The sequence below is a fragment of the Botrytis byssoidea genome, assembly GCF_014898295.1.
Source record: "Botrytis byssoidea strain MUCL 94 chromosome Unknown BBYS_002, whole genome shotgun sequence".
In the NCBI taxonomy this organism is placed as follows: Eukaryota; Fungi; Ascomycota; class Leotiomycetes; order Helotiales; family Sclerotiniaceae; genus Botrytis; species Botrytis byssoidea.
The window spans coordinates 414,756-437,210 of record NW_024065843.1 but is presented as its reverse complement, the minus strand read 5'-3'; the positions used below and the strand labels follow the sequence as shown (position 1 = coordinate 437,210).

At 44.6% G+C, this 22,455-nt stretch overlaps 8 protein-coding genes across 8 annotated transcripts; 5 read left to right on the top strand and 3 right to left on the bottom strand.

Annotated features, from left to right (window-relative positions):
- Positions 1–1,178: 1,178 nt before the first annotated feature.
- EAE97_000912 (uncharacterized protein) lies at positions 1,179–2,226 on the bottom strand (the record flags this gene model as incomplete). Its single annotated transcript, XM_038871422.1, has 4 exons — positions 1,179–1,324; positions 1,378–1,410; positions 1,589–2,021; positions 2,128–2,226. 4 exons carry the CDS (start codon positions 2,224–2,226, stop codon positions 1,179–1,181), a joined length of 711 nt encoding a protein of 236 aa, XP_038737323.1.
- Positions 2,227–4,829: 2,603 nt separating this feature from the next.
- On the top strand, positions 4,830–6,531 carry EAE97_000911 (uncharacterized protein; the record flags this gene model as incomplete). The annotated part of the gene is made up of 2 exons (XM_038871421.1): positions 4,830–6,349; positions 6,414–6,531. The coding sequence occupies 2 exons, from the start codon at positions 4,830–4,832 to the stop codon at positions 6,529–6,531; spliced, it is 1,638 nt and encodes a 545-aa protein (XP_038737322.1).
- A 3,627-nt stretch (positions 6,532–10,158) lies between these two features.
- EAE97_000910 (uncharacterized protein) lies at positions 10,159–11,193 on the top strand (the record flags this gene model as incomplete). The annotated part of the gene is made up of 1 exon (XM_038871420.1): positions 10,159–11,193. The coding sequence occupies one exon, from the start codon at positions 10,159–10,161 to the stop codon at positions 11,191–11,193; it is 1,035 nt and encodes a 344-aa protein (XP_038737321.1).
- Positions 11,194–11,629: 436 nt separating this feature from the next.
- On the top strand, positions 11,630–13,464 carry EAE97_000909 (uncharacterized protein). The gene is made up of 2 exons (XM_038871419.1): positions 11,630–12,102; positions 12,161–13,464. Exons 1-2 carry the CDS (start codon positions 11,745–11,747, stop codon positions 13,342–13,344), a joined length of 1,542 nt encoding a protein of 513 aa, XP_038737320.1. The 5' UTR covers positions 11,630–11,744; the 3' UTR covers positions 13,345–13,464.
- A 1,450-nt stretch (positions 13,465–14,914) lies between these two features.
- On the bottom strand, positions 14,915–15,721 carry EAE97_000908 (uncharacterized protein; the record flags this gene model as incomplete). Its single annotated transcript, XM_038871418.1, has 1 exon — positions 14,915–15,721. The coding sequence occupies one exon, from the start codon at positions 15,719–15,721 to the stop codon at positions 14,915–14,917; it is 807 nt and encodes a 268-aa protein (XP_038737319.1).
- A 474-nt stretch (positions 15,722–16,195) lies between these two features.
- On the top strand, positions 16,196–18,870 carry EAE97_000907 (uncharacterized protein; the record flags this gene model as incomplete). Its single annotated transcript, XM_038871417.1, has 2 exons — positions 16,196–18,620; positions 18,671–18,870. 2 exons carry the CDS (start codon positions 16,196–16,198, stop codon positions 18,868–18,870), a joined length of 2,625 nt encoding a protein of 874 aa, XP_038737318.1.
- Positions 18,871–19,126: 256 nt separating this feature from the next.
- On the top strand, positions 19,127–20,362 carry EAE97_000906 (uncharacterized protein; the record flags this gene model as incomplete). Its single annotated transcript, XM_038871416.1, has 1 exon — positions 19,127–20,362. One exon carries the CDS (start codon positions 19,127–19,129, stop codon positions 20,360–20,362), a length of 1,236 nt encoding a protein of 411 aa, XP_038737317.1.
- A 605-nt stretch (positions 20,363–20,967) lies between these two features.
- Positions 20,968–22,431, bottom strand: EAE97_000905 (uncharacterized protein; the record flags this gene model as incomplete). The annotated part of the gene is made up of 3 exons (XM_038871415.1): positions 20,968–21,746; positions 21,802–22,296; positions 22,365–22,431. 3 exons carry the CDS (start codon positions 22,429–22,431, stop codon positions 20,968–20,970), a joined length of 1,341 nt encoding a protein of 446 aa, XP_038737316.1.
- Between the last annotated feature and the right edge of the window lie 24 nt (positions 22,432–22,455).

Here is a 22,455-nt window from a genome sequence, read left to right as displayed (position 1 = left end):
AGATTGGCTACCCCAACAGTACAAAGGGGTCAGTCACACTACTCCCAAAGAGCCCAAGATTACTCGACATAATTCCATAAAACGTGGGGCTCACCGACTCATCACTAGCCACACTACACAGCACTACTACTCGACGCACGGAAATTACCGGATCGTTGGAGAACTATCCCAGAACGTACTGGTGGCTCGCATAATCAAGTCGTGCATGTGTAACTTTGATCGCGTGGGAGGAAATTAAAGGGGGGCTTAGCTTGTGGTTAGTGTTTAACAAGGGGTCGTATGTGTGATATATTACGCAGAAGTGAGGAAATCTGAGGTAGTGATGGCATTTTCCGTTCGTTTCGTTTTCTCGTTGTATTTTATTCGAATTGAATAGAGGTTTAAGTTACATAAGATCGAACGTCTACTTGGTTGATCCCTCATGGTTATATTTGCATGGTCCCAGCTACTCTTTGTCTGACTATTCAGGCTGTGTAGAAGATATGAGGCTTTAACATGGCTAACCACACAAGACAGGAAGTTTGGGACCCTCTATACAATACCGTCATCCAAGTTTCCAAGTTTTGTTATTCAGCAACACAGGCTGCCACACTTCTACTCGCAAACCATGCAGCACTATTCGTCGAAATGATCTACCGTAAGAATACGAATGCCTCTAGTGCACAAAGCTCGTATGAGTGCTCTGAAGTTAGAAATACCTGATTCCAGACCACCAATAGTATGAATAATCATTATGGCTATATGCCTAACGGCTAATCATCACAAAGAAAAATTTGTAAGATAGAGAATCAAGGAGTGGTATGTTCACTTAATCAATGAAGGTATGCTTGAGATAAACATCAGTAGGTTGCGAAAGAGGGTGTGGTTGAAGACGGCATTGATATTTTGATATTAAAGCACTTTTGAACTCAATTTCCGATCCAAAGGACATTCGTATACATGCCTCCCCAGCAGTAAAATAGATGAAACTCCCATGCTTTAAGACTAGACCATTGATTCCTCAATAACCGAACAAGTAACTATATTCCCATGATTATCGTAACAATTCATCCCGGCGCCCCTCGCATTCATGCCTGCCATGAACTCCATCCTATCGTAACAAAAAGAACTCATAACATCATATCTTCATGTGCGGTCTGCCAATATAGCCGCGTCTCGTACAGTTGTACTCCGGGCGACTAAAGATCTCTAACTGGATCGTATGGCTTAGTCTGTCCACTCTCTCGCGTGATCGGCGATGACGTATACGATACGTACGACGAAGATGGTGTATAGGATTGACTCGATGAGTAGGTGGCGTAGCCACTAGCAGATGAGCTAGGCTCTGAAAAGATACGTTAGTACTCTAGGCAGTGGAGAAGCGGGGAGGGTACACACCAGTGGAAGAATAATCGTATCCCTGACTGTCTCCTGTCGGTAGTTAGAATAGAGCGCCAAAACCATGGTTTAGCTCATTGACTAGTGGCAAACTGCTGCACAAAGGGTCTTTTATGCGAGATATATGGCGCGCATACGTTCCACACAGACGTCATTTCTTTGCTTCCAACTTGTGTGGATAACTTTGGTGGATAGAAGCCATCATACATACCTGTATTCATGGACGCACTTGAATAGTACGAAGAGTGGCTGTATTGCTCATCTACCTGTACATGTCTATGGTGTGAAGGGTAAGAATGGTGCGAATGGTGGTAATTGTTGTGATGGTGATGCGAAGGGGGTTTCGGATTGTATGGCGCAGTATCCCTACTATCGGCCCTGATATTTCTGTTCCTACCATCTCGATAGCGAAATTTGTGATATAAGAACCATCTTGCGATCCAGTTTGGGCAGTCGACAGTCGGCTTGGCTAAGTTCCAGTAATATGCAGTCTGATCAGTACCATTTTGGACTATCAGTTTCATTGCTTCATCCTTTGATATTTCGACAATATCGCTCCAATCGTATGGAGGTTTCCCTTTGCAGTTCTTCTTGAGGTGGCATTTCTCCGAAATAAGCCACCTATAGACCACATCTGTCTCTTTCTGAAATAGTGGCCAAGATAAGTAAGCACTCTATTGATTAAACTTCTCAATTTGGCAATGATAAAGTCGAGTCAACGGGGGTAGTTTGGTTGAAATGAATGCTTACCGCCATCAGGGTATACGTCTCCGCACTAATGTTTAGATGCTTGACGAGGTCATCTTTTGTTTGACTCATTGCCAAAGGGCCCAGATCAGGTGAAGACATGATGGGGCTTGTCGAGTTTCCGCTTTTTGAAGACTGGACGTGCAGTATGGATGGAGAGAATTACAATACTCATAGCGAACTTACGGGACCATTGTAGAATTATTTAGGTAGCCGCGTTGCTTGCAGGGCTTTACGTATAAAAGGGTGGCAAGTTATGGGTTTACAAGATTCGAAAGATAGGCCAGTGCCAACTTCGGGTCTGTGAAGCCCGCATCTCTCAATGCATATCATCGGCGTCTAGTTGCAGTAACATCTGGCGCAAGTAGAAAGTATTGCATATGGCAGGGGTGACAAACATTGGTTCAATTTGGTTGGGACCAAGTGATGGCAGCAGTATTTTCCTCACCAATGATTCTATGGTAAAAAAGACTGAATCCTAGTCAAGTAATGTACGGGGATTGACCGGAAGTGTGTGCCGGCCATCTGCAAGTTCGGGGCAACTGATGTCGGAGAGACTCCCGACGCCGAAACCACCCGCTTAACTCGGATTACCCCAAGGAATGCTCAGTTGCACAGAAGACCCTGCGGAGCCGTGTTGATAACTCTGCAAAAAAACAACTTAAATGTCACTACGCGCGGCACATTCATGAGTCAATGGGTGACGCAGAGATTCTACATACCTATATTTGCACCACCTTAAAATATGGGTTCATTCACGGGGAAAACCAGCATGCACACCCCCGTGAAAGGAGATTCTTATAAATATCGAGATTCCGCACCTGATCCCTGCTGCAATAACTGTTTTGATGTCTAACGGCAGGTGTTATCATTTTGGACAATGCTTTGTAAGACGATCAGTGGAACCAGCCATGCTTGGCTTGAGATAATAATCTGGTTCTGCTAAAAAGTTGACGGCAAGAAGTCTATGCCGGTACTGCTCCGAGTCTCATGCTCCCTATGAAATAATGAGTAGGTTTTACTACTGGACTCGTGTAGATATACACTAAATAAATTTTGCTATTAACTGTAATTTAGGAGCTTCCACTCACCATCCTAGATATACTACGTTTCACATATCTCATTCTATCCAATCGTTCGAGATATATCTGCAATCAATTAGTGGATCTGATATCCTGAATAGATTACCTTGGTCCAGACTCCAGAGGGGCACATTATCCGATTTGTAGCAATTCAAAATGTAACCTCATACCTGATGTAGTCAGCAAATACATTGTTATCAATCTGCTGTTGATCACGTAATCATTACACCCCTTCATCTAGCGAAGGTGGTATAACTGATATCAAAGGCTTGTCGGCGTGCTGGCTTGTGCCGCCGTAGATTATAGATTGATCCGGCCTACATAGCTTACACGAACTGGATAGCGTGCAGATGGATATATCACTCATCAAAGATGTTACCCCAAACCCAGCGTTATGGTATGTATTCGCACACATTAGCCGTGCCATTCTTCAATTTATTGACAACTCACCTTCAGACAGTAGTACAGGAACGGCGGAAGAGCTCGCATTAAGTCCGGTTGACCTGCAAGTCTTGACGTAAGTTTGGATACGTGAAGGGGTGTAAATGATTCCGTTCCATTGCAGTGACACCTTTCCATCACATTCTGTTGTAAATCGTGGTGAAACAAATTTCCCTCTCTTGGTAGTGGCTGGATATTGAGCCATAGAGTTAAGAGAAGTCAGAATGGATATTTAATACATTTGCATATTATGACGTATTTTGTACTCAACGCCAGTATGCTTGAATGTAACCAGCCAAATGATGAAATGGCTGGCTTCCTTTCTAACACACGCCGGCGTTGTGATTAGAGAAAGCTTGTACTCACCAGCTTCCACTGATTGGTAGATATATAGTACAGCATTGGGGATGTATTTCATTTCACGATACATCACGTTACTCGAGGTAGGATTCTAGAATTCCAAATGCTAGAATGTGGAATGTGGAATGTGGAATGTGGAATGCTAGAATCTTTTATACTTACTTTACCAAGACCTTTCACATTAGACGGTTGTTGTCTGCATCTATACATCGAATATCAGACGCGACCTCTTTCATTATTAATAAAGCGATACATATCTATTTATAACAGTTACCGGTACTTCAATTCACAGTCCAGGGAAGTATTCCGTAGATAAAGAGCCCTATCCCCCACCACGGCCAAGAATGATGCGCTGATCTACCTAGCTAGTAGTCTCGAGCCAGTCCATGCCACCAGTGCCTCTTCAACCCACTTTTTGCTCATATAACAATCATCGAAATGTACCGACGACCTATGAAGGACAATTGATTTATCATAATCATTCCTAGACTTTCCAGAGAAGTGGACTCATAAAGAACCGCATGATACACAGAGTAGAGAAATCCTTATTAGTATTGACTACTTACCTGGTGATTTGAGTGACTAGCGTTTCTTGTGGCTCTTTCATCGTTCCACTCATGAAGCTCGCATTACCAACAACACCCCACTTCACCTGGTCGTGCTACCCCTCCACGCTCGCCGCCAGACATGCTCTCCAAGCTATTTATTTTGCTCTGTACGGTTTCTATGATTGATTGTCAATGCGAAATATATAGGTACCATCGCGTTCAAGCAAGCAGTAAAACTTCGGGCCAGGTCGATTGTGTACCATAGTCAAAAGATATGGTTTCTACGATTGTGCATTTGCCAAATGGCTACCATATAACAGTCAACCCTGTCTTTGGAGGCTTCTTTTTTAAGGCTAATGAGTTGAACACACATAGCAGCATCTTCCCTGCTGGCTGGACTGTCATTATCCAGACCGAGGATTATTCGGACGAACATCCCTTAAACAGCGATTCTGAAGTTACAGAGCTTCAAGATGCGCCAGCCGAACGACATTCACACATACATCCTTTCAGACTTCCAACTTTACGCAATGATAGCCTCTTTATTTCTTCCATTTCAAACCCCTCGAGCAATGATTTCAGAGCTCCCATCAGCCCCACTCGGCAGATCGCGATGATGCTCTGGGCAACATTATACTGGTATTTCCATCAACCAGAACCGTCCCCTTATGTCACCACAGCCGCTTCCAAAAATACACCTGATGCCGGAAAGCCAAAGGCAGATTGGCGCATACATATTAGGAGAGAGGGTGTGCTGCGGGGTCGCAACTTAATACAAAAGCTTGAAAGAATGGGGTTAATTACATCGGATGATTCATCAGTTGGCCTCGCGATAGAGGAGAATACACCCGAGGGATGGTCAAACATGTTCACTTCAAGAAGAGCATTTTGGCAGCTGTCGGCACGGCTGTTCCTTTTTACTTTCAGCCCGAATCTATCTCTAGCTTCTCCGCAGAGCAGCCGACCGGGCTCACCCATCCGTGATACAACAAGCAACCAGTCTCCCGCCAATAAGAGAGATTCCACTGAATCATTTACTTCTTCAGGGCTATGGTCACCAGCTTCCATTGGTCCTTTCTCATCTGGAAGCCATTTGCCGACATATTATCCACCACCTCCCACACAATATACGAACACGTCAGGTGTGCGCCATCCCCTACGCCCCAAGCCACCCCGCCAAGGTGAGACATTTTATACACGTTACATCCCTAGTGTAGGGCAATACTTGTCTTTTCGAGTTGCTTCCTTATCCCCCAAGCCTGTGGTGTATAACGGTCCAGGTTCAAGCTTATCGCCCTTCCAAGACCATGCCAAAAGCACGTCGATCCCCTCTATTGGGGCATGCTTGTCCGCAGATTTGCAATCCGCACACTCTCGCGCTATTGCACATCAAAGCGACAATACAACTGAAATGACAGATCTCCAGCTTTTAAACCGTTGGATGAATATCCCTCGGGTTGATAGATTTTGGGGCTGCTCTGGCCCAATCGCTACACAAGAAGAATTTCTCAAAGCCAATTTGACATCTAATCATGCATTCCCCGTCATTGGTCTCTGGGATGGAAAGCCTTTTGGGTACTTTGAATTATATTGGGCAAAAGAAGATATCCTTGGGAAACATGTAGGTGATAGCGTAGGAGACTTCGATCGTGGTGTTCATGTTCTGGTTGGTGAACCTGAATATCGGGGAAAGCATAGAGTGCAATGCTGGATCACTGCTTTGGCGCACTGGGCTCTAGTACAAGATTACAGGACTAATTCCTTTGTGCTTGAGCCACGGGTGGACAACGAGAGGTATTTTTCGATTTTTCTAGCTTCTCTTGCTTTCATCACCGCCCTTCTTTCTAACTTACCACAGGTTTATCTCACATTTGCAAGAGGCTGGCTTCGTCAAAGAGCGAGAAATCACCTTTCCTCACAAGCAGTCTGCATTCATGAAGCTGCGAAGAGAATGTTTCGAAGCGCCTGCATTGTGATTGTTTCAATACTCAATGCAACCTCGACACATCAAAGAGAATAAAATGTTTTTGCTCACAGGTAAACAATTACCGTGCTGAAATGATGGCGAAAGTTGCACAAACGCCAACTTTCTTGCGATGGGAATCCCATGAAAGTTTTCACGCCAGTAAGTCGCTGCTCGAATGGACCACAGGTCCACAGCACACTTGAGTGGTAATGGTACCGCACAAACCGGGCATGCCTCTATCTTGCTCATCTATCCACAATTATTACTCCACTCAATCATTTATTGTGCGGAGTTTCATGGACAATTGACAAGCAATACGTGCCGCCTTCAACTTACTTTGAAATGCACCATCCACACCCACCAAATGGAATATGTGGGGAATTTGAAGCAACGAGACTCCTTGAATTTATGTTCAGTTATGCTAAGGCATGATCGATATTGTGGGGAATCATATCCGATGTATGTATGTGCATCAAAAATAGCCAGTCTGAACTACAATAGTTACCAAGAATAGAAGCATTTTGAAACTCGGCTATAATTTTGCTGATGTTTGAGGCGAGTTTTACCCGTCTTGGTTCGAGCCCCTTCAAAACCGAAAAAGGCTTTGTGAGCGACTGCATGGCATTTTGGGGGGAGGAACAATCATGCAATACCTACAAACGCAACTGCGGGGTGCAGAAGCTGATACACGTCTGATATCAAGTGCATCCCCTTTCTACTATGTACAGATTCGCTGCCAATCGTATCCCAGGCCTAGTCTTTTTGTTAAAGCTTGACCCTACCTGATACTTGTCACGATGTTTAAGACGGTTGACGACACCAGATTCAGAAAAGATGGTTGTTAGCTTCTTGGGTCAATCTCAGCATTCAACATTCCCGACAATATTCGGCTATAGTTCCCATGGAAAATTTGCGCAAGTTTCAATTTTGTATAGTAGACTGAACAATTTTGGACTCGGAAATCGGTGAATGGGCTAAACTACCATGTCGAGTCTGTATCGGTCTTGCCGATTATTGGGTGCATCGAAATACTGTGGCTTCTCACTACCTGTACAATGCCTTTCTCAGCAGCTAGATTCAACAACCTCTCACTGCTCCCCTTCCCTTGTCTTCCCGGACTGCATTTTGCATATGCAAAACGAAAAGGATGTATGCTGGTGGCAAAGAATCTGAAGCAATGTAAGAAGGAATAGGACATTCCTCCGTAAAAATAGATCTCGCCTTTCCATACCTCTTCAAACGTCCCAGCAAGAACGATACCATAAGGAGGGTGTCACTGCGACGCCACACAAATGCATGAAAATTAAAAGATGCTTAGAGAGTACACTTGTACAACGTTTCACCTAGCCTTCAGACGGAAACGGAACGACGGAAAAGCTCCACAAAGCGCAATCTGATACGGAGTCGGTCTACCGGTCGATCTTGATTGCATTAATTGAGCTATCACAAGTGATATCATAGAAAATGAAAATACCTGTATTTTGTCTCCTTGGGTACAACGTGGTTGTCAAGGCTATTAGCACCATTTTTTGTGCAGCTATGCAGTCATGGTTTTAGAGTCCGTGGGAAAATCATCATGCTGGAGGTTTTGCAGAATCATTTGTGCACGGCAAGAGTGCTTTGTTAGGTTTTATACAAAGGTGTATGTTTTACTGGTTTCAATGTATGATCATATGATATAATTTGAAATTCTTGGGGGCGGGTTCCACGAGGACTGTCTAGGGGGAGTTCACCCTGCCAACGACCTCTCCGACCTCTTCTATCAACAACAACAACAAATGAAAAATATGTATGTATATGTGAAATGTAAAAAAGAAGATGATGATCATTAGCTTTTAATAATTTGAAGTTTATTTGAAGGTTTATTGTATATTAAAATTGAAAAGGACAATCAAATTATCGACGGTCTTCTAAGAGGTATGGAAAAAGCTGATCAGATTACGTCCTTTTTTTTTTCTTTCTTTCCCTTCTCTCTCCTCCCTTACAGAATGGATGACCTGGCTTGTTTGTCTGCGGATGGATTTGATATTGATAGAGCTGAATTTTGATGGCTGTGGACTATATCTGATTTGATAAGATTACTAGGTAAGTGAGACTGAAAATGCCACTTGAAGAATAGAATTATGACAAAAACGGCGTTTAAACAGGTTTAACCGTTCCGCTGGTCAAAGCGTTCCTTTTGGGGTGAACCCCAATCGATAGGTACTGGCTGGCTCGAGACTGGCTGACTGGGTAGTGCAGAGTAGTAAAAGTAGTACAGAACAGAGTCGCTACCATACGGTCCATCCATACCAGAAATACCGGTAGAGACCCTCAAACCTTAAGAATGTGTGAACCCTTCTAATTCCATAATATAAGGAGAATCTTTGATATAAACCTTAATTGGTCTCAACCGACATGTACATCACACACCACAATATTCGATATTATTAGAACTGCTTGTCTTCTTTTTCTGTTTCAGGATCTCGAGGAGAGTAAGTAATAATGGATGTGGGATGTTTGAAAAAGTCTTTCGATAATATTGACTGACGGCTTTGATGAGGTACCTGGGGCTAACAAATTGCGAAATCCAACTGACTCTTCCTATATGAATGTATCTTTTCCAAGTTTGTGCATGTACTACCTACGTACCTCTGTCCTCGTGTACTGCGCGTATGTACAAAGTCTTGGATATCGACCGTAGCCACTGTACCATCTGACAGATTGGGACGACCCTCGCTTGACCCTCTCGTCCCTCTCCTATACAATAAGACGTCGATTGGGTCTTCGGAGAAATGTGGGAAATTCCGTGTTCTCGTGATAAATGTTAAAGGAGTACTCCGTCAGGGTGGAAATTGGGGAAAAACCTCCCGACGTCGCTTGACTGATTTTGCGACTTAGTCATGGAATTCGTCGACCAATATGATGATGATAACCACATTAATGATGCGGTTGAGTTTTCCGCCAGAGTGTGAATTGTGGGTAACATGCATGACAGGTAATTTCATATGATTGCGATTGGTGTGAACCCAGGAAAAGTCGGTGGTATCGGCCTCCGCGTTCGCCGACATTGAATAGCTTCCACGCTAAATTCGCCAGAATCATGCAAAGGCCACTCTCTAACCATACTTGACGATCGCATTTTAAAAATCTGGAAATGAGAGGAATGATTCATGCTATCAGTTTCGATTTTGCTAGGAGCGATCATGATTCTAGCTGATATATTGGATGATCGACTATGGATACCTCCCTGCTTTCTTCAATCTCTAAACCTTACTTGGCGAGTCCACCTAGGGACGGCCAGAGTCCACCCCCGAGTCGGAATCTCTTGGGATAATGACCGGTGGCGTACGTGAGCTGTGAGCTGCTGCTGCTACTACTAGTTGTAGGGCGGGGTCATGCATGCTCTCAACTTCAAGTGAAAAGGCTTGGTTCCCCCAACATTTGCAGAACTCTCCTCATACACTCTTGAATATTCTATATAACTACATAACTACCCATCTTGACATCTTCCATACCACATTCGATTGTTGACATAGTAGCACAATCCCTCAACTCAAGTTATACATCACCCCGCCTTACAACTCTTGTGATTAGCAGTCACACATACATCATAGGACCAGAGATCTAGTCCCCGCACACAAGCTTCGCTCTGACCATGAAGATGAATACATTGTCACAAAGATTTTCCCGATTCCGCTCAGATATGATGCAAGATTTGAAGACAAAGCACATTGAAATGGCACCCCCGTCACCTCCATACATCGACGAATTCGAGTATCAAGTGGAAAGTCTTGGTAACGTGCCACAGGCACCACCATCTCCGGCATTATCATTTGAGGAATTATCCCCAAAGAATGACCGCGTAGTCAGAAATGACAGATCAAACACTGCCGCAACCACATTTACCTGTTTTGGAGCTCTTCCTACCGAGATCAGACTGTTGATCTGGGGCATGGCATGTAAACAACAACGGAGGGTCGATGTCGAATTCGATGGAAAGTTGAACCACTTGCATCAATTTGGTCCCGCTATCTTCAAGTCAAATACACCTGCACCAGATGTCCTCTACGCATGCAAAGAATCAAGAGAGGAGGCTTTAAAACATTACTCTCTCTGCTTTCGACAGGATATTTACGAATCCGAGAAAAGGCAAGCAAAGATATGGTGCAATTTTGACACCGATATAATACGATTAACCCCTGATGGGTGGGGTCGAAGGGTTCACGATGGCTTTTTAAGACAACTAGCCACGACGAACGGCATTTCTCGCGCATTTAATATTTGCAACTTCAGTAACTACAATCCTGGCTGTTTAGTCCAAGACGAAACCGCAGCATTCAGCTGGACCAACATTTTCGACGCCATTGATTCTCACATATATCTTGGCTATGAGTTACAGGACATCGTTTTATACTACGATGCGGAGGATAGATCAGAGCAAGCTTCAGAGCAAGCTGACAGGTCGGAGTTCGTGGAGGTAGACTGGACTGCAATGGATCCAGAGTCTCAAAAGACGAAGATGCTGCAGTGTGCGCAGAGAGATTTATTAAAGAAAATGCCCAGCTACTGTCCGCCTTGGGAGCATCGCTCGTTTACAGAAACTGAAGATGACTCCGTACCCAGGGGGAACGCAGTGTGGGAACTTCTCCAGTCAAAGGTCAAATTGATGGAGCTTAAAGTCAATCATTGATAGACTATTTTTACGGCCATCTTCAAAAGGGAGGGGTTTCACCACTAAGAAAAGATTTTTCGGAACTTGTATTTACTTATGAGAAGTCATGTATCTCCAACAAAACATCTATAGCTATTTAATATTATAACATCTTTTCAACTCCCTACAAATGTTTATTCTGCTGCCTGTCACTTGATATAAATCCAATGACCGATTTGATTGCTTTTTTGTTACAGACAGATGTATCGTCAGGAGAGATTGCTACGATCTCTTTCGTAGGTGGCGATCTCTTCATACTTTAGTGCTTATCATATTCTAGCACCCGTACCTGCGTACCTCCCGGTAGATTTAAAGGGTATGAGACACAGCCGCATTACGTCATTCACGACAGGGATCAAGCATTCGAGCTCTCAACTTTTAGAATTTCCAAGGTCCATGTAAGCTTGTAATGACAACTAGGCAAACGGACAACGGATAGGCACTAGGGAAATGGGCATTTCGATCACATTTGTCCATTACCGTAAGCTCACTCTCTCGCCATCGAGATAGAGGTCAAAGGGCTCGCGAACATGCGACGAGCGACACATCTTTTACCGTGGAGTATATCCCAAACGACGTACCGACCGGCCTCATTTGTAGGTTCTTTTCGAGATGGAGCCGCATCACAGCTTTTTATCAAACAGAGCCGGTCCTCATGTCTTCGCACATTCACTTCGACGAATATATGGAGAGAAGAGAAGAGCCACACACAAAAGGCCAAGGAATTGAGTCAAAAGGGACTGGACAAGGAAGAAGATTGGTTCAACAATCAACTCGATAATGCAATCGGTCAGCAGAAGGAAATACAAGCACGAACACCATGGCATAGAGAAGGTGCCGATCAACCACCTGTGAAGAGGAATAGGAGTGCTGGGGCTATGACAAAAGGTTTGATATATTCATTCTTTTGCTTTTGCGAGGAACTCGTCTAATAGTCATAATACAGGCAAACTTCTTACTACCCCTTCTCGACTTTTGAAGCTCATTTTACCTTTGACTACGCGGGATAAGAACTCTGATCGGAAAGATATTGAGCCATTGGCTCTTCTCGTCCATCCTCAGCAACCTCTCTCCTATTTGGAACGACTTATACAATCCGAATTGCCCATGATAACTGCGAAAGATGGACATACTGAAAAAGTACCCGAAGTGTATTTCCGTGCTGAAGATTCCGCACAAGGTGAGATTAAAGCAGATTCTAGAAGAGATGACATGGATGGAGAAGCAGAAGAGGGAACAGACGAACAGATGGTCGATGGAAAGATTATGAAACTTGGGAAAATCAACAGTTCGAAAGACAAAAATATATCTAGCGAAGAGAAGAAACAAATACAAAGTGAATTAAGGGGAGGTCCTGGCGAGGGAGGTGTAGAAAGTTATTCGGGACGTGGACGCGAACAATCTTCTGAAGGAGAAGTGAAATTTGTTCGCTGGTCTTCATCGACTGAGATCGGAGATTTCATCCGTGATGCTGCGCGGGGCAAGGAATTCGCAGTTGAGATCGAAGGTGCATCTCATGAAATCCGAGTTGGCGTGCCGTCTTTCAATGATCGAACTCATTATCTCCGAGTTCGTCTACGCAAAACTAGCAGGAAATTGGCAGATTATGCGAAAGTTAAGAAAGAATGCGATGAGCTTGCACACCGAGGAGCGAGACATCTTGCTATGGGTGGTTTCGGCGTGCTTGTGTCGTGGTGGGGTGCTATCTACTACTTTACATTTATGACATCTTATGGATGGGATACCATGGAGCCGGTTACGTATCTCGCAGGTTTATCGACTATTATTCTCGGTTACTTGTGGTTTCTCTACCATAACCGCGAGGTGTCTTACAGGGCTGCGCTTAATCTGACGGTCTCGAGACGACAGAGTGCGTTGTATCAAGCGAAAGGGTTTGATTTGCAGAAATGGGAGTCATTGATTGAAGAGGCGAATGCGTTGAGGAAGGAGGTCAAAATAATTGCTGATGAATACGATGTGGAGTGGGATGAGAAGGCTGATGAGGGGAGTGAAGAAGTTCATGATGCGTTGAAGGCTGAGAGAAAAAAGACTAAGAGGAAGAAGAAGGACGATGAAGGAGAGGAGGATGATGAGGATGAGAAGCATACGATGAAGGGGAAAGATGATTAAAGGTGTGTATACTGGTAGACAAGACACAGATGGTAATATTTCGGTTTGCATTGGGTTGGCGCATAGGGTGTTGAGAAGATTTGAATTTATACCATAGCATAGCGTTTAGAAGCAATAGACAGAAACGGCATACGAATATAAATTTTATACATTGAATTACTACTGCACTCTTACTTCCCATCCCACCCAACGGATTCCACCTTACACAAGAACCTCCAATTTCAAGTCCAACCCCAAAAGACTCCCTCATGCACATACATGTAAATGTCATATAAGCTCCGCAAACCCAAGCATCACTTCCGCGAGGAAAACTCCGCCTCAGCTACAAATTCATACCTACTAGGTAGATACAAACCGCGTCGCCAACAATATAATTCTTCTGGCATGCAAATATGACCGACTAGCCAGTTGGGGAGTGGTATCAAGCGGTTGATTTAATCATGCGTTTTAATAAGTGTAAGGAGAAAAGAAAAAAAAAAAGTTTGGCAAGAGGAACGCGAGGATTTGATATGGCGTGGAGAATTTTGGGATGGTCTGTGCGTAGACTAGTGGTTGGCTGTGTGGCTGGGCTGGCTCGGCTGGATAGGATGGGATGGGATGGAGCTAGTAGGAGGGTGACTAAGCGGGGGGTTATTAGGGAAGAATTTTTTTGGGAGGGAGGAGATTTTTCTTTTGCGCTTGTTCATACAACAATGGTATTGAGGATGAGGATGAGATGGGATTTCCTTTGTCTCTCTTTCTGGGAATGAGGATTTGAGGTTCTTGGGGCGATGATGGGTTTAAGAAGGAATTGAATCATTATTTATGTATCGTTCATATCTCTCTGCTCTTCAACTATTATTCCTCTATTCTATACATCCAGGGCCAAATATCCCATCTATCCATCCAGGTTTGTACCTTCTTTTCCTTACCTCCAACCCCCCTCCAATTCTTCTTGCTTGCAAGAAAATCTGCACAAACAAACAAACAAAACCACATATTGCCTACCTCCTGATCGTCTTCGTGGACTTGAGGTCACTTATTTTAAATATCGTTCGTGGGATATAGAACCAACGGCCTAGACAGCCAGTCCATTCCACCCTGTTGGCGTAGAATAGTGCGCTAGGAGGACTAATCGTGACAAACATTCTTGTCTTCATTTCCGTTTTTCTTTTATTTTTTCTCGTGGGGTGATGGAGGGGGAGGGAAGGAAGGAAGTGGCAGAGTAGATAGATGGTGCTTGCAATATAATACATTTTTCATATCAATTTGGATTCTTCTTTATGATCAGTGCTGTGCTTGTCTTGAGTTTACAGATTCTGTATAGGTTCAATATTCTTGTGTGTTCAATATATGGATGTTTGAGAGTGCCTCCAATATATTGTCGACTTGAAAGTTTCAATTGAATCTCTGATTACTTTTTGCTGGGAAGGAAAGTGAGACAACACGGAACAGAGAACAATCACCCTCAACACCTAACTTGTAACTTATGTTTTATTTCGAAACATACAATTCCTGCTGCCGATAGTGTGTATCACCGCGACAGATCTAGACCCCAAACGCCAGCCATTATGAATTGGTTGTACACCCATTATTCCTCTTTATCCATGTCCTCATCAATATCTCCACCAGTGCCAAATAGATCATTCATGTCACCCGCACCCTCCTCATCGCCCTCAAGATTATCCTCCTCTGTGCCCGCTATGATACCTTCCATACTTTCCCCAATTGGCCACTCCTCTTCTCCTTCTTCATCATCCTCCACCCATTCATCTTTCAAACCCCAAGGCACACCCGTAAGAACAAATCTCTCGGCCGGCAATCTCACACCCCATTCATTCTGTAAAACTCTTGGCAGCGCAATTTTATTCCTCGCCTGTGCCGTCTCTAATAAAAACTCCTTGCTCAACCCACCACCATTGCCCGAACCAAATTGATACTGCAACCGGCTCTGAATAGCTAACTGCACCGCGTTTGCGCTAACCTGTCCATCTGCATCTCTGAACCCTCCCCCGGGCGGCGCATCGCGCGCGCGCATCTGCTGTGACACGTAGGCGTCGGAAGAGAGATGTAACGCATCGGAGAGAATGGAAGAGGAGTGACGATATGCGAAATCGAGCAGTTGCAGCGGAACGCGTTCTTGGTATGCGGATACGCCGAGAGAGGACAGAAGCATGTGGATGAGTCGTGCGTCGCGCGGGCGTTTCGATAATCCGTTGTCTTGGAGGGAGGTGAGGGGGACGCTGGGGTTGGGCGCGGGCGATGAGCTCGTGGCTGCGGACGCGGATGGCATTGGTTGCGAGAGGGGCGCAGAGCTGGTTTGTGTTGGGGGTGATGGGGAGGGGTGCCCGTTTTGACCGTTTGTTTGAGGCTGGGAGTCGCCGTTTATGTCGGCCATGATGGAGATGGAATAGGTTTCTTGCGCTCTAGATTATACGTTTTGTGAATGAATCTTTCTTTGATTTCGTCGCAAATGTGAGTTGGTTGAATTGTTGGTCGCGTGAGGTTTTGTCGTTGAGATTAACTTGGGAGGCGTATCTGACTGGGAAACTATTTAATGTTGAGCATCGTAGTTGAATAAAAAGCTGTCGAAAAATGTCGAATTCTATATTGTAATGTGAATATATTCACAATTGGGAGCTCAAATATCCGTGACGCCAATGGGCAATGAATGCAGCTGCATAACCCCGATACAGCACAGACCGCACCTTAAATTTATTTTCGTGGTATCATTCACTCGATTGATTGCCCCTCCATTACATAACCAGTTATTTGTCGGATCGAACTTTTTCTTTCTGATTGTTGACTCACTTCTCTCCAAACTTCATTGGAATTCTCATTGAGTTTCAAGATATTGCTATCGTTATTCAAGATGGATACTACAACTTCACTTCCTTTTCTTCCTAGTGTTGACCTTGGGAATGGTCCTGCAGAATCAAAAGTAGGACTTACAAGAGACCAATTATCTTATCTGGGGTGCGTTTACTTTACAGCGAACAATGACACCATCGATATTCTCCTTGGATTCTTGCAGAGACACGTGGGCATTGAGACTTATGTCGATGTATCTACTATTGAATCTATAGACGACATTGTTATGATTTTAGATGCTGGAGCTCGCACAGTGTTTGTGAAGCCATCACAGCTTCCACACTTGGAAAAGCATACAGACCGTGTTCTTCCAATCATACCACAACCGCAGACAGATGTCGAATTTCCCAACGGAGGATTACTTGCCTTTGTGGACGAAGCCTATACTCGATCTCTGCTGGAAGAATTCAAGACCAAGAAAGTGTCTCCAATCTTCCTTCTACCAACCCCCGAGAGTGATTTCGAATTACTTGCTAAAGTTGCCAAAGATTTCTCTGCCATTCCTATCATACCTGCGACACACTTGAGCATCGAAGCGGCTGGAGAAGGTCAAGTCTCCCTTCCAAAATTGGTTGCGGATTCATGGACTTCAGACAGAGCAGACAAATTGATTCCTACCGTGGTTACAGATGAGAGAGGAGTAGCTTTGGGACTTGTATACAGCAGCGAGGAGAGCTTGAAAGAGTCATTGAAAACCGGAACTGGAGTATACCAGAGCAGGAAGCGTGGATTGTGGTACAAAGGGGCAACATCTGGAGATACACAAAAACTCATTAGAGTGTCTTTGGATTGCGATCAGGACTGCTTGAAATTTGTAGTCAAGCAACAAGGACGGGGATTTTGCCACCTACCACAATCGACTTGTTTCGGTGAATACAAGGGAATTTCCAAGCTTGAGAAGACTCTTGTTTCAAGGAAGGCTTCGGCACCTGAGGGATCCTACACCGCGCGTCTCTTCTCGGATGAAAAGTTATTGCGTGCCAAGATTATGGAAGAGGCAGAGGAGCTTTGTGATGCCAAGGAAAAGAAAGATATTGCTTTCGAGGCAGCAGATCTTATCTACTTTGCTTTGACAAAAGCAGTCTCTGCGGGAGTTAGCCTTGCAGACATTGAACGTAACCTTGATGCCAAGAGTGTTAAGGTTAAGCGAAGACAAGGAGATGCTAAGGGGCAATGGGCCGCAAAAGAAGGAATCACCAATGCATCCACAGCCAAGACCGAAAGCGTTAAGGAGGCCGTCAAGGAAGCTGCTTCTGTACCAAAATCTGCGGAGGACAAGGCAGGACTCAAGAATGGACGCATCACTATGAAGCGATACAATGCTGCAACGACATCAGAAACAGATCTTAAGGAAATTTTGCAAAGACCCTCCCAAAAGTCTACTGACATGATTATGGGCATTGTGAACCCCATTATCAAGGAGGTACGAGAGGGAGGTGACAAGGCATTGCTTGGATACACCCACAAGTTCGAAAAGGCAACTTCACTTACTTCTCCTGTTCTCAAAGCTCCTTTCCCACAATCACTCATGGACCTTCCAGCAGAGACTATCGAGGCTATTGATATTTCCTTTGAGAACATTCGTAAATTCCACGCAGCACAGAAAGAGGACCCATTACAGGTTGAGACAATGCCAGGTATTGTTTGCAGCAGATTCTCAAGACCCATTGAGCGTGTAGGATTGTACATTCCAGGAGGTACTGCTGTACTTCCAAGTACGGCTCTTATGCTCGGTGTTCCAGCTATGGTCGCTGGCTGTAAGAAGATCGTGCTGGCATCGCCTCCTCGATCGGATGGTAGAATTACCCCTGAGATCGTTTATGTTGCGCACAAAGTTGGTGCTGAGAGTATTGTCTTGGCTGGTGGTGCTCAAGCCGTTGCTGCTATGGCATACGGTACTGAAAGTGTCACAAAGGTCGACAAAATTCTTGGTCCAGGTAATCAATTCGTCACCGCGGCAAAGATGTACGTTAGCAACGACACCAATGCTGGTGTAAGTATCGATATGCCAGCTGGCCCATCTGAGGTACTCGTCATTGCAGACAAGGAAGCCAACCCTGCATTTGTTGCATCGGACTTATTATCCCAAGCAGAGCATGGCGTTGATAGTCAGGTCATTCTAATTGCTATCGATCTTTCCGAGAAAGAATTGCAAGCCATTGAAGACGAACTTCACGCGCAAGCTATGGCTCTACCAAGAGTCGATATTGTTCGTGGTGCCATTGAGCACTCGATAACTCTTGTCGTCAAGGACATTGAGGAGGCAATGAGACTTAGCAATGAATATGCTCCAGAGCATCTCATATTGCAAGTCAAGGATGCCGCGGGTGTGGTGGAACTAGTTGAAAACGCCGGTAGTGTTTTCATTGGTGAATGGACACCAGAGAGTGTTGGCGATTATTCTGCTGGTGTCAACCACTCTTTACGTAAGTTTGTCACTCACATAATTGTATGACTGAGCTAATAAATGAAATAGCTACATATGGATTTGCTAAGCAATATTCTGGTGTCAACCTTGGATCATACCTGAAGCACATCACTAGTTCACAACTGACAGCTCAGGGATTGAAAAATGTTGGTGGTGCTGTGATGCAATTAGCTAAGGTCGAAGAATTGGAAGCTCATAGAAGAGCCGTTGGACTAAGGCTAAAGTATATGGATGAAAATAATCTATGATGATTTATATTTAGCGGGTGAATGAATTTAAAAGTTTCTTATTACTTTCTCGCTTTGCTGGCTAGGCTATTAATAATATAACTCGCGCGGGCAATTCATTACCGTACATGGTTTTTGCTACCGTAATTCACTACCTTAAATATTCTTCCATTATCTATCGATTCCTTTTGAAATCTCACAGCAACACATATCCATCTGATAAGTGTTCATATTCATTCTGACCCGAAACCACAACACAACAACTATCAACATCAAAATGGTCCAGAAACGCACTATTGAGGTTGTGATACCACAAATGTCGAGTCAAAGCATTAACTCAACCACAAAGTCAAAGGAAGTGGTATTGAAGACCACCCCAGTGACTTCTCTGGCCACGATTGACGAAGACCAAGATTTATGTAATTCTAACCGTCCACGTCGTACGGATGACGAATTGCAGAGCAAGTTGGATCATGGCAAAATGTCTTCGATTTCTAGCTTGCTGGGGCATTTCTTTTCCGGGGCCCGAGAAGAGGAAAAGGAAAAGGAAGATGCGGAGGTAGTCCATGGCGACTGTCCTCCACATCGCACGAACGATCACCTATTCAACTGCGATGGAGATAATCGCCAAACATCAGCCATTTCTCGCGATAGAAGAGGAGAGGAGATCAAACGAGAGGTTGAGAATACGTATGGAACTAATTTTCCACGTCGATCAGATGTCCAAGTCAGATTCGAGTTGGACAATCATGAGATCTCGACAACCGAGCCCGTGTCTAACGAAATGACTCCGCAGATGACTCCTACTTCTTCAATAGTCGATGGGATGGAGGGAAATCTCATTGATCTCTACGATGATAATAACGATGATGACGATGATGACGATACCCCTCTCCGCCACACAGGCGAGGAATTCCTTTCCGATGAATTCGAACCCTATCCATATCCACATCCACATCCACATGCAAATGCAAATGCACATCCCGCACCCAAACCATTCACCGTCTCACAACATCCGCACACACAAACAAAAGCCGCTGTTACACCTCAGCCAAACCATCCCGCTCATCCCACAAACATCACCCTCACATCTCCACACGCAATTCTCCAGCACGAAATATTTCTGCATACACTCCCACCCCCCCACGCATCGGTCCCACAAATCCGGATCTGGATCGCAAGCTGGTTTTCCGGTAGAGAGATCGCGATTTCCGTTCCATGGGAGGACGAGGATGTTGATCTGCAGCGCTATATCGATTGTATTTCGTGGAGTGGCGATGATATACATCATGGGAGTTGTGGTAGTTTGGAGAGTGATATGAGAGGATGGATGTTAGGGGCGTATGCGAGACCGATTGTGAGGGATATTGAGAAGGCGAGAAATATAGAGAGGGAGAGGAAGTGGAAGGTGGCTGTGGGGAGGTTTGCGGATTTTCTTTATGGTGCTGTGGTTATGGGGGTGGTGGGACTGGTTTTGATGGTTTTTGTGCCCTGTCCTTGTCGGAGGTATTGATTCTTTCTTGCTCGTGGACAGGTGGAATCCATAGCCTGGAACTAGTGCATTTTAGAATTTGCTTGAGATGTCGGTTATTGAGCGATACGAATGTTGCAGATATTAAGGGGTCTCAAGGTGGTGTATCTAAAGGTAATAATAGACAAGAGTTTCTGTCAATTTAGTTTGTGCATCATAAGTGTATTTTACCTGGTATCCATTCAAAAAGAGAAAACAATTCTGCAGAAATGTCAAATTGGGTAATGTATTCAGTGGAAGTATATACATATTTGAAGATATGCTTGAGAAACAAACTCGGCACCTTATTCAGAGATTGAAAGAAAAGAAAGTTTTTAGAAACGCCTCCTGATGCCAACAACTATCTACACAGGCCGTGAAAAAAAAGTATTGTATTGTATCGTCAATCATAACCAAACGAATCTTTTGAGTCAGCTTGTTACAGGTAACAGCCTATCATTAAACCCCACTCGAGCCCTATTAAAGCCCTAAGATATCGCATTTTTAAAAGACAGGCGGGAAAGAAACGATGCCCGCTAAACGCCATCCAGCCCTAGATATAACAGTACATAGAAACTGTCCTACTGTTTATTAAATATATTCGCAGTTTATGAATAGAACTGGCTCTTTTGGAAACTTTCCACTCCAATGTCCCCTGCCTTTCCCGCTACTGCAGGAGGGGCCGCCAGTACCTTTACTTGATTGGCATTGGCGATACTTGAGCTAGTCATGGTACTAGTTCGACTCCCACTTTGACTTGCACTCTTGATTTCGGCGATAGGCTGACCGGGTCGTCTTGCTACTTCAAGGTATACACCAGGAAGGTATCCCATGCGACCATCGCGAGCACGACATCGCCACCATTCTGATGGATTGCCCATAGGATCACTCTTGCTAATCACTGCCACTAAATCTCCTTTCTTGACTTCCAGATCTACACCTTGAACTGCTGCACCGGATTCGGGGGTAAAGTCGTACAAGACACGGCAGAAATCGAGTTTCGAAGGGTCGAGTGGTGCGGGGACAGGCTGGCCATCAGGGCCCATCAGTTGACCTGATGCAAGTAGTCGTTTTTGCTCCTCTTCTTGTGAGGCGGCGAGAGCTTTGATCATCTTACCCATGAGGTATGGGAGACCAAAGGCAGCTGCTATGAAAAAAAGGAAGGGCTTTTTGGATGGACGAGGTGGAGAACTACCGTCTGGCAGTATTTTGCGGCCTTCGAAAGAGGCGAATGCGGAAGGTGTTAAGGAGGTGGCATCTACAGGCATGGGTCGACCTGTGATCTTTGCAAAGAGAGTGCGTATCCAGCGCATCATGGTAAATATTCCTAGGATGGATCCCAGACTATTGCGCAAGTTTCCGAGCTGCTCAGCAACAGATACCATTGCTTTAATTGTCAGTAAAGAACGCTTTGAAGAATGTTTTCATGGGACTCCGCCTACCAAAAAAACTAGAGTGTGTAGCCATGTATGTGCTCTCAAGCATCTGAGCAAATCCTCCAAATGCACCAACTACACTTTCAATTATTTGGAAAGTAGCTTGTGTGCTCTGCGTGAAGCCTTGCGTTAAACTGTTGGGATCATTTGGTCCCATCCCTCCCATATTTCCATACATCCCGCCCATGCCTCCACCATACATAGATCCATAGCCTCCCATACCACCATAACCATAACCTCCCATACCTCCCATTCCTCCCATTCTTGAATAGGGTGATGAGTAAGATCCCATACCTCCCATACCATATGGCGAAGCTCCTACTGCTCCCATCCTATTTGCGCCGTATGGTGAGTATGCAGATGCGTTTTGATTGACGGTGTTCGTAAGAGTAGATGGTCGTTCGGGTATGGCTGGTGCGCCCGAGGTACTAGCAGATGTAGATGATAAGACCGATGGCCCAGCAGAACTTCCCGAGGTAGCAGCAGTAGTAGAAGTCATGGCTAGGCGAAGAAGATCAAACGTTAGCAGGGATTAAATAAGAGACAAATGTTATCTTATAGATACTAACCAGGGCTTGGAAGCGCAGTGCTAACTGCAGCGCCACCTCGTTCCCAAGGTTTCGGCGGTGAGGCCATGATAAATTATTCGACACAAACAAT